The following is an 11,164-nucleotide window of genomic DNA, read 5'->3' as shown; positions in this document are numbered from 1 at the left end:
TCTGTGCCTGGGACCCTGGAGAGCTGCCGCCAGTCAGGGTACGCCGTGCTGGCCTGGCTCAGTAAAGGCAGCTCCATGTGTTTGGTCTGATAGAGGTGGAACAGTGGCTCAGTGGTAGAACATCTCCTTTGCATGCAGAAAGTCCCAGGTTCAGTCCCTGGCATCTCCAGGTAAGAAGGTAGCTGATGATGTTAAAGACCTCTGCTTTGAAGGATTATTTAGGTAGCAGAGTGCTCAAGGCTCATAGCGCAACAGAGCCAATCTGGTTTGTGTGTGCTGGCAAGAAACAAAGTTACCTCTTTATCTTTGCAGAGCTAATATGAGTCCTTTATTGTAAGGAACTCCATTCTAGACAGGATAGAGATAGGATTTGAATCTATTCTAACTAGCTAGGATGGATAGAGATGCAGGAAGCATGTCCTGCCCTCATGGTGTCAAGATGGAGAAGGCTAGCACAGTGTGGAGAGAAGGTGTCAAATGAGAAGGAAGGAAGATTCCCTGAGGGAAGCAGTCTACACATCAAAGGGGTAGTATCAGAGTAGTAGAAAGGAAGGATGATCAGTGTCCTGGCCTCTCTATTTCTCTGGCTCTCTTATAGACCCCCTCAGAAGTCTGAGGTTAAGAGACAGCACAAAGCACTTCCAACATACTTGACCCCTGGGTTAAGCAACACCCCCACCCCCCACCCCAGTTCTCTGGAAACTGGTCTCTTCTTACTCAAAGACAACAATCCGAAAATTACTTTGGGTGTGGCTAAATATGTATCAGTCCTTTTTAACTCTTGGTTCTAAATAGAATATCTATAAATTTTCTACTGCTCAAGATTATATATCTATGACCTTTTAGGATTGAAAGGAAAGGAAGGAAGCCTCTACTTGAGACCCTGGAGTCTTGCTGCCAGTCAGAGTAGACTGTGCTAAACCAAAGGTTTGACTCAGTAGAAGGTAGCTTTGTGTGTTCAGTCCGACAGGGGGGGGGGGCCGTGGCGCACTGGAACATCTGCTGCCTCTCTAGTTAAAAGGATCCAGTTTTGTGTGTTGTGAAAGTCTTCCACAGTTGAAGCCAGCTTGGTGTAGTGATTAAGAGCAGCAGACTCTAATCTGGAGAGCCAGCTTTGGTTCCCCACTACTCCACATGCAGCTGCTGAGTGACCTTGGGCAGGCCACAGTTCTCTCAGAGCTCTTCTCTCAAGAGCAGTCCTCGAAAGAGCTCTCTCAGCCCCACCTACCTCACAGGGTATCTGTTGTGGGGAGAGGAAGGGAAGGCGATTGTAAAGAAGAGCGGGGTGTAAAACTTCTCCTCCTCTTCCATGAGAACCCGAAGAGCCACTGCCAAAGTAAACGGCACTGATCACAGCACTGATCAGTCTATCAGGACCAAAGGTCTGACTCATTAGACGGCAGGTTTGTGTGTGCAATGTGCTAGTTGCCAGAATCAGTGGCTCTTGTGCTACTAAAAGAGCTGTGGGCTGACATAAGAAGAAGAGAAGAAGAGATTGGATTTATACCTCGCCCTTCCCTCAGAGTCTCAGAGCGGTTTACAAGCTCCTTTCCCTCCCCCTCCCCACAACAGACACCCTATGAGGTAAAAGAAGAAGAAGAGGAGATTGGATTTATACCCTGCCCTTCAACAGAAGTGACTGTGTATGAAATGACAAATATATTCCAGAAGGGAACTGGTTCTCAAACGGTTCTGTCTGACATGACAGACCAGAAACCATTTGGGAACCGTTCCTCTTCTGGAATATATCGCCTGTCTGAAATTCCTCTTTGGCTTGCCCAAGGTCATCCAGCAGCTGCGGGTGGAGGCGTGGGGAATCGAACCTGGTTCTCCCAGATTAGAGTCCGCGCACTTAACCACTACACCAAACAAAATTGCCAGCATAGGTGTGCTGAGAAGGGGTGGGAGGGAATGGGAGGCCCATCGTGCTCTCTTCAGGAATGGGTTAGTGGTTGGATTGTTGGACTAGGATCCAGGAGACTACGCTGTGTGACCTCCAGCCCGTCACACTCTCTCAGCGTAACCTACCTCACAGGGTTGTTGTGAGGATAAAAATAGAGAAGAGAATGACCTAAGCCACGGGGGAGGGGGGGAGGCTACGAGTGAAACAAATAAGACTGCTGTGGAGATAGAGACCAGAACAGGGTGTGTGTTTTTAGCACTTTTGAGCTCTTTTAATCATCTCTGCTGATCTGTATCCTTGTCCTTGGCAGCTGAAAAAGTCACTTCCCTGGGGAAAGACTGGCACCGGCCATGCTTGAAGTGTGAAAAATGCAACAAGACCCTGACTGCAGGTGGCCACGCAGAGGTACGTGGAGGGCTTGAGTCGGGCTGGGCCGTGGCTCAGTGTCAGAGCATCTGCTTGGCGTGTGGAAGGTCCCAGGTTCGATCCCTGCCTTTTCCAGTTAAAAGGCTCAGTCTTTAAGTGACAGGAAGGAGCTCTGCACCTTAGAGCGTTGCTGCCAGTCAGAGCAAGCCCAGTCTAGCCCATTCCCATCAGATCTCAGAAGCTAAGCAGGGTGGGGCTTGGGTAGTATATTTGGAAGGGCGACCTCCAAGGAATACCAGGGTCAGGATGCAGAGGCAGGCAATGGCAAACTACCTCTGAAACATCTCTTCCCTTAAAAACAAATTTAGCTTGATACCTAGTGGTGCATAACTCTAAAAGAGCCAGCACTTCTGGCTGCCAGACAATCTTAGGATCTCTCCTGGCTATAGTACACACACTGCCATATGATAATTATTATTTGAGCAAGCAAGACTGGCCTTGGTAGACCAAAGATCTGACTCAGGATATATAAGGTGCCATGGAGCAGTTGGCAGAAGGTCTCCTTGGCTTGAAGAAGATCCCAGGTTCGGTCTCCAGGTAAGAAAAGGCTAAAACAATAAGTGATGTGAAAGACCTATGCCTGGGACCCTGGAGAGTTGCTGCTAGTCAGTTGACAATACTGATCTTGATACACCCCGGGCCCAGCTCAGGATATAGTATCTTAAACAAGGGACCGTGGCTTAGTTGGCAGAGCATCTGCTTGGCATGCAGAAGGTCCCAGGTTCAATCCCCAGCAGCTTCTGTTAAAATGATCTAATAGTAGGTGCTGTGCAAGACCCCTGACCAAGACCCTGAAGAGTTGCTGCCAGGTCTTGACCTGGATAGCCCAGGCAAGGCCAATCTCATCAGATCTCAGAAGCTAAACAGGGTCGACTCTGGCAAGTACTTGGACGGGAGACCTCCTTGGAATACCAGAGGCAGGAGGCAGGAGGTGGGGGCAGGCTTTATTTAGCCACCTCTCTGAATACCCTCTAGGCCCCCAGCAGGGATCAGTCACCAGAGGTCACCATGACTTCCAGGTGCGCTCTCTCTCTCTCTCTCACACACACACACACACACAAACATATATATAAAAAAAGAGTTGCTGCCAGTCAGAGGAGGCCTTGAAAGACCAGTGGGTGGCTGACTCTGTACAAAGCAGTTTCATGCATTTGCTGCTTTTGCCCACATTTGTTTTTGAAAAATTTATCACTCCTTTCCTGTTCACAATGCGGGGGGCAAGGAGCTTACAAAATATATGCCAAATCAGTGTTCCCTCTAAGCTAAGTTAGTGTGAGCTGGCTCACTCATTTTTTTCTCAGCTCAGGAAGGATGGCTCCTGAGCAAACTAATGTATGCAGCAGCCAAATCGCTCCCTCACAACTTTAATGCCAGTAGCTCACAAAGTAGAATTTTTGCTCACAAGACTCCACACCTTAGAGGGAGCATAGATGTTGTTGTTGTTCAGTCACACAGTCGAGTCCGACTCTTCGCGACCCCATGGACCAGATCACTACGGAAACAGTGTCCCACGTACTGTGTGAATGTTATTATTATTCTGATATCAGGCATCGTATTTTATCACCAATCTTGGGTAGAGTTTCAGACTTTCCTAGGCCGAATAAACTACTATTTTTTTAAAATAGCAGAGAGGAAAACATAGTTGAACTTGTGGCAGAGTTTTTACTGGCAGCTGCTTCTATACGTAGTAAAATTCTGTAAGTCTTCAACGCAGGGTATCTTTTAACAGAAATCGTATTTTATGTAGAAGCTGAATTTTATTTCCCAGATACTATGTTTTTATTTCTGTGAAATGCCAATAAAGGAATTGCTGTGTGTGCAGAATGAACAGGATAGCACCACCGGCCCGTGACAAATAATGCAGAGCATCCAAAACAGTAAAGCTCCACCGCGTTACCGAGCCATAAATCAAAAGGACCAAAATCCCTATGAAATAATGCTGCCTTTTGCCTTCCAAAAATTGACAGGAAGGGTGTTGTCCTCGCTGCCTTTAGCAGCACATCCCAGAGGACTAAAGCAGTAACCCAGAAAACATGTCATCAAGCTGTCAATAAACATAGCCGCCCTAAGGGGGGAGGTAGAAACAAAGGTGGGGCGCAGACTGATATCAGGAGAGACAGTCATGCCAGGAAGCCCCCCAGCTGGATCCTGTTCTTGTGGCCACTCTGCAGACATCCAGATAGCTCCCCCCCCCCTTCGTGATCAGATATTTCAGAGTCCTTTGCCATTAACGCAAGTCATCCTAATGTGGGTCGAGCAGAATTGATTTGTGCTTCTTGGTAGCAGGCAGCCATTGACCACTGGTAGGACGCGGTCCGTGTGCATCGCTGATTCTGAATTGACCTTCGGGCAAGGATTTCTGGCCAGACTGCCTCTGCTTGATGCTTCTGCGACCTGCCGTGGAGGCGAGGCCTATTCATGGCTGTCGCGGCTAGATGGGAACCCCCATATTCAGAGGCACTCCACCTTTGAATGCCGGTTGCTAAGAGGGGCGACCTTAGTGGAAGGCCTTGGCCTCTGTGCCCTGTTCGTTGGCCTTCCATGGAAACTGGGTGGCCGCTGTTTGGAGATAGGGTGCTGGATTAGGTCAGCCACTGGTCTGACCCAGCTGGGCAACGCTTATGTTGTTATCGGTTTGACAATATCTCCTTGTGGACTTGGGATTATCATAGATAAAGGTAAAGGTTCCCTTGCTCGAAAGCCAGTCGAATCCAACTTTAAGGTTGCGGTGCTCATCTCCGTTTCAAAGCCGAAGAGCCAGCGCTGTCCGAAGACGTTTCCGTGGTCATGTGGCTGGCATGACTGAACACCAAGGCACACGGAACGCTGTTACCTTCCCACTGAAGTGGTACCTATTTATCTACTTGCAATTTCTTGCTTTCGAACTGCTAGGTTGGCAGGAGCTGGAACTAGAGACGGGAGCTCACTCCATCATGCGGCACACTCGGGTCTCGAACTGCTGAACTACCGACCTTCCACAGCCTGCAGTTCAGCGTCTTAACCACTTGAGCCTGTGTTTCCCCACTAGGAAAGCCTCTTTCTTTCCAGTCCTGAATTGTACTTACTTGCACACGCCATTTATAGCTGATTTTCCTATGGGTAAAAATATTCTGTTGTTTGGTGTAGTGGTTAAGAGCGACAGACTGTAATCTGGAGAACCGGGTTAGATTCTCCCCTCCTCCACTTGCAGCCAGCTGGGTGACCTTGGGTCAGTCACAGTTCTCTCTGAGCTGTTCTCTCAAGAGCAGTTGTCTCAGAGCTCTCTCAGCCCCACCTACCTCAGAGGGTGTCTGTTGTGGGGAGAGGAAGGGAAGGAGATTGTATGCCGCCCTGAGGCTCCGAGTGAACGGCAGGGTATAAATCTCTTCTCCATTTGGTTTTAACTATTAGCAGACCAGTCTGGCAGGCACACTGGAGTGGAACGCACCACACAAACTGTTTTCCCCGGCAGCTACTTGGCTGCCAGCAGCGCCCCATCCAGATGATGCCCAAAGCTCACAGACTATGGGACAAAAGCTGTTTCTTTTCCTCACAGGAGTTGGCTGCAGATCCAGAGGAGGGGGCTGTAGCTCAGTGGTAGAGGATCAGCATTGTAGGCAGAAGGTCTCCGGTTCAGTCTCCGGTACCTCCGAGGACCAGGTAGTAGGTGTTGCAAAAGACCTGAGAGACCTGGAGAGCTGCTGCCAGTCTGAGCAGACCAGGGTTCCCCAACACGGTGCCCACCAGCACCCTTTCTGGTGCCTGCCAAGTGGGCAGGGCCAAGTGAGGCTTTTGCCCAGGAAGGCTTCGGACTGGTTATTGAATATTTGATTGGCTGTGCAGATTTTTTTTTTAAAAACCCATTGCTTTGGTAGCAGCTGCCGCCACAGCATACGGATCGTCATTGTGTTTGAAGGTAAGCTGTGGCAGCCGTTTTGTGGCCATGCCCTCCACGCCATGCCAGAACTCCAAAGTTGCCCACAGGCTCAAAACGGCCAGGGAACCCTAGAATAGACAACACTGACCTCGACAGGGAAAGGGCCTGCTTTGGCATAAGGCATCTTAATGCATTCAACATCTATTTGTTCTGCCAGTGTGTGCAGTGGAGCGGACCTGTGGTTTTGCACTTGTCTCCATGTTCACTGGGTAATAACAACAGAGGTCCTGTTGGTGGTGGCTCCCCTGAGTCGTTTGCCTTTGTCTTTGCAGCATGACGGGAAGCCCTATTGCAACCACCCTTGCTACGCAGCGCTGTTTGGACCCAAAGGTAAGGAGTCCTGCGGGGAAGGGGAGTGATTCTGGGTATCAGCTAGCCTGCATTCTCCTGGGATATTATCACCAGAAGCATGGTCTTGTGAATCCCAAAGGGGAGTGTTTCCAACACCCTCTCGCTCACACATCATGGGGGGGGGGCGTGCTCAGCAAGGGAGCCACATGGGATTCCAAACAGAGATTCAGATAGTTCCAGGTGGTCAGTTGTGTCGGTCTGAAGCAGTCAGAGAAATTTAGAGTCCAGTGGGGCACCTTTTAAGACCAACAAAGGTTTAATTCAAGGTATGAGCTTTTGTGTGCATGCACACTTTTTCAAATACAGTGGAATGGGAGGTAGGGTTCAGACTTATAGACAGAAGGCTGGACAGCAAATTTACATGCAACATGATGAAGATGTTTTAAGATATGCAAAGACAAAAACTAAATAACAAGCTAAGGTTATAAGATCAGCAGTTGCTTTAATTTAATTAAGGCGGGGAAAGGACAGCAAAGCCAATAAATATGTCAAAAACGGGATACATGCAGTGTTCCCTCTAAGCTGAGTTAGTATGAGCTAGCTCACTTTTTTTAGCCTCCAGCTCACATATTTTTGTCTTCGCTCAGGAAGGATGGCTCCAGAGCAAAGTAATTTATGCAGTAGCCAAATTGCTCGCTCACCACTTTAATGCCAGTTAGCCCACAAAGTAGAATTTTTGCTCACCAGACTTCACAGCTTAGAGGGAACATTAGATACATGCATAAAGGCATAGTAACCCAAAGGCGATCCAGAGTGGAAAGCATGTGGAACAGGGCCGGGTAGAGCAAAAACTCGGGGTGTGCAAACAAAGATGCAGGGCCGGCATTGGCACACCCTCAGGTGGGGCAGCTGCCTTCCAGCAGTGCCCGCTGGTGCTGGCATCCCCTGCCCACTCATCTGCTAGCACCCCACTACCTGCTGCACTCCCTGCTTGGTGCCATTGGGGAAAGGGCTGCTGGGGGCTGGGGGCATGCATGGGCCATGGGAGACCTTGTGAGCAGACACGGAAGCATGCACCAGCGGGTGGGCAGGCAGGAGGGCGCGAGGGCCTGGTGGTGGGCAGAGGATGGGAGCGGGCCCTGGGAACTGCCTGCCCAAGGCTTCCGAGTAAACTGGAACCAGCCCTGCAGGGATGACTCCAGATTCAAAGCTGAGCAAGGGCTGAAGCAACAACAGCAGCTCTTGGCGCAGGCTTCAGAGGATAAAAGAAACGAAATTGACCAGGCTCAGAAAGATGTGGGGGAAAGTCTCCTTGATTGGTTGGGGGAAGAGGCAGAGATGTTCTCAAGCCCAGGCCCTTCTCCAAACTAGGGACGGTCGTGGCGGTGCAGGGGCAGAGGGGAAGTGAGACCAAGGGAGTGTCCTTTTTGGAACTCTGTGCACCTAAGGAGCGGGAGGAGGAGTCAGCTCATCGGGAGTGAGCTCATTAAATTGCAGGCTGCTTGCCAGTTTGGTGTAGTGGTGAAGTGCGCAGACTCTAATCTGGGAGAACCGGGTTCGATTCCCCACTCCTCCACTTGCCCCTGGCTGGATGGCCTTGGGCAAGCCATAACTCTGGCACAGCTGTCCTTGAAAAAGAGCAGTTTCTGTCAAGAGCTCTCTCAGCCCCACCTACCTCACAGGGTGCCTGTTGTGGGGAGGGGAAGGGACAGGAGTTTGTAAGCTGCTCTGAGACACCTTTGGGTAGTGAAGGGCAGGGGATAAATCCAATCTCCTCCTCCTCCTCTTCTTCTTCTTGCCACCCAGTGGGCTCAAGTGGTTCCTACCTGTTCTTCTGCCCCACTCGCCTCCTTTTGTTCTGCCAGTGACCCCGTAGCTGGGACTTTCGGGAGGGGCTGTGGCTTAGAGGCAGAGCATCTGCTTGGCATGTGGAAGGTCCCGGGTTCAGTCTCTGTCATCTCCACTTAAAAGGAACAGGCATCAGGGGATGTGGAAGGTCTTAGACTGAGGCCCCGGAGAGGCGCTGCCTTTCTGAGTACACAGTACTGACCTTGATGGACCAAGGTTCTGTTTCAGTATCAGGCAGCTCCATGTGTTCGTGTGACTTGTACTGAAGCAGCATTAATTTTTCTTGAATTTACCTGATCTCATCGGAAACCAAAGGGATCATTGGGAGGATCCTGTTCTTGTTCACTTTTTGAGCTAGCAATGATGAGGAGCCGTGTGTTGTTTTATATTGTTGCTTTAAACTGTTTTTAATTGTATTGTGTACTGTGATGGGACCTGCCCTGAGCCTGCTTCCAGGAAGGGTGGGTTACAAGACCAATAAAATAAATAAATATTCAGTATCCATCGGGGTTGTCTTTCAGGATTTGGCCGTGGAGGTGCTGAAAGCCACACGTTCAAATGAAGCGCAGGTAACAACAACAACAACAATAATAATAATAATAATAATAATAATAATAATGACAATAATTAATAGCTTCCTCTGGAGGCCCTGGCATCTCAGCTATGGTATTCTTGGGTCCTTCTTACTTAACGGCTTCCTTCCTTCCTTCCTTTCTTCCTTCCTTCCTTCCTTCCTTCCTTCCTTCCTTCCTTCCTTCCTTTCTTTCTTTCTTTCTTTCTTTCTTTCAACTGCCCCCCCAAGAGGCAGAAATTTTATTTAAAGTTTTTCACACATTATACAGAAACACAAAATAGACATACTAACATACACACATACATACAGGGCTCTTTTTGTAGAAAAAGCCCAGCAGGAACTCATTAGCATAATAGGCCACACCCAACAGCAGAAACTCATTAGCATATTAGGCCACACCCCTGACAGCACAGCTCATTAGCACATTAGGCCACACCCCCATGTTACCAGAAGTGTGGTCATCCAGCTGCACCCACCTTTTGCTTCTTATTCTGTTGACCTTGTTTGTGATGAAAACCCAGGGCTTTTTTTGTAGCAGGAACTCCTTTGCATGTTAGGCCACACACCCCTAATGTAGCCAATCCTAATGAGTTTCTGCTGTTGGGTGTGGCCTGTTATGCTAATGAGTTCCTGCTGGGCGTGGCCAACTTGGGAGCCAGCTGGAACTCCGTTCCTGTGCCCCAAAATAGCCCTGCGATACATACATGGGGGTTATTTTCCATTTTTAACAAACATTTATGCTAACGCCTGATCCACATAGTTCTCGATTCTTGTGTACTGTGTAAAGTAACCATCTATCTCTACCTTCTTCAATCATATATAGATTTCATTTAATAAACCAATATGTCAAATATAAACTTGCCTACATATGATTATCATACCAATTATAAAACCATGTCCAAGTATTCTGAAATGTTGATTCGGTTGAGTCAATTTATCCAGTTCCGCGGCCTCCGGGACTTTATTTATAAATTCTCACTTAGTTGGTATCTCCGATAATTTCCAGTATTTTGTGTAAGGAATTCTGGCCACCGTAGTTAAAAAAATAATCGAGTAACGATCATCTTTGTTAGTGTTTTCAGGTAAAATGTTCAACAATAGAACCTCTGGTGTAAATGTCACCACTGTACCTAACACCTTTTGCAAGATTTCATGCACCATTGCCCAATATTTCTTAGTTCTTTCACAATGCCACCACATGTGGTAAAATGTGCCAACCTTATTTTCACATTTCTGTCAGATTCCACAGCCAACAACTGAGTACACGCTTATCAGAAAGGTGATACTTTATTGCAGAGCTATAGATGCAGTAACGTAGTCACTGTTAAGAATGGCGTCGCCCCTACAAGCAGAATGGGATATAGGGTATTTGTATGCACACACCCCTTCCTTAGGCCAATTAGCCACATTCCCCCGCGCGGGAGAAGGAGCCCCAGGCCGTTAGAGCCGAAGCTGGGAACCGAAAGCGCTCCCACGGTTCCCTGAATCCCAGACACTACACACCATCTGCAAGGCCATAGATAAGCAAGTGTTACAGAAGCAAAGAAGGAATGCAGCGGTACATGGTACACAGGACAAGCAAGCATCCCACCCCCAACCCTTATGGCAGCATAGCTGACAATTTCCAACACTTATTAGAACATTTCAGATCAGTTTTAGCTAACCTTTTTCTTTCTCTTTAGAGCTGGAAGGATGAGGTCTTTATGTGGACCCTGGCAATCTCACAGGCATTCTGCCCACAATGCATCCCTCCCCCTCCATAGCAAGCTTGCATATTAAAAAAGGCATGCCAAAGTGGAAGATTTCCTGTTCGGTTGGAAAACATGACAGGGTGGATAATTCGAAACCGGGCAAGACTGGTAATAGTAACAACGATGTCAAGCTTCCTGGAAATAAGCAATCCCAGCCAACCCCCCAACCCCACCCCTGGAGCCGGCTTTTAGACCCCGTTCTTAAGCAACGATGATTCTGTCTCTGTTATTAAAAGCTTGAATTAAAGTGGTTGGCTGCAGTCTGTTTTGTTAATAAGTGGGCATGTGTATTTGTTGTTCATTCATAAGAGATTTTTTCAGGCTAAGGTAAAGGTAAAGGTTCCCCTTGCTCGAAAGCCAGTCGAATCCGACTCTAGGGTTGCGGTGCTCATCTCTGTTTCAAAGCCGAAGAGCCAGCGCTGTCCGAAGACGTTTCCGTGGTCATGTGGCCGGCA

The 11,164-nt window shown here is 48.5% G+C and overlaps 1 protein-coding gene across 1 annotated transcript; it reads left to right on the top strand.

Annotated features, from left to right (window-relative positions):
- Positions 1–2,213: 2,213 nt before the first annotated feature.
- Positions 2,214–10,780, top strand: CRIP1 (cysteine-rich protein 1 (intestinal); the record flags this gene model as incomplete). The annotated part of the gene is made up of 4 exons (XM_015421024.1): positions 2,214–2,308; positions 6,518–6,575; positions 8,906–8,953; positions 10,641–10,780. Coding segments are annotated over 3 exons (194 nt in total), but the record flags the coding sequence as incomplete, so codon positions are not given.
- Positions 10,781–11,164: the final 384 nt, after the last annotated feature.

Source organism: Gekko japonicus, unplaced genomic scaffold, assembly GCF_001447785.1.
Source record: "Gekko japonicus isolate JY-2015 unplaced genomic scaffold, Gekko_japonicus_V1.1 scaffold4114, whole genome shotgun sequence".
Lineage (NCBI taxonomy): Eukaryota > Metazoa > Chordata > Lepidosauria > Squamata > Gekkonidae > Gekko > Gekko japonicus.
Note: the sequence above shows the minus strand (reverse complement) of the source record. Positions and strands in the feature narration are given on the sequence as shown.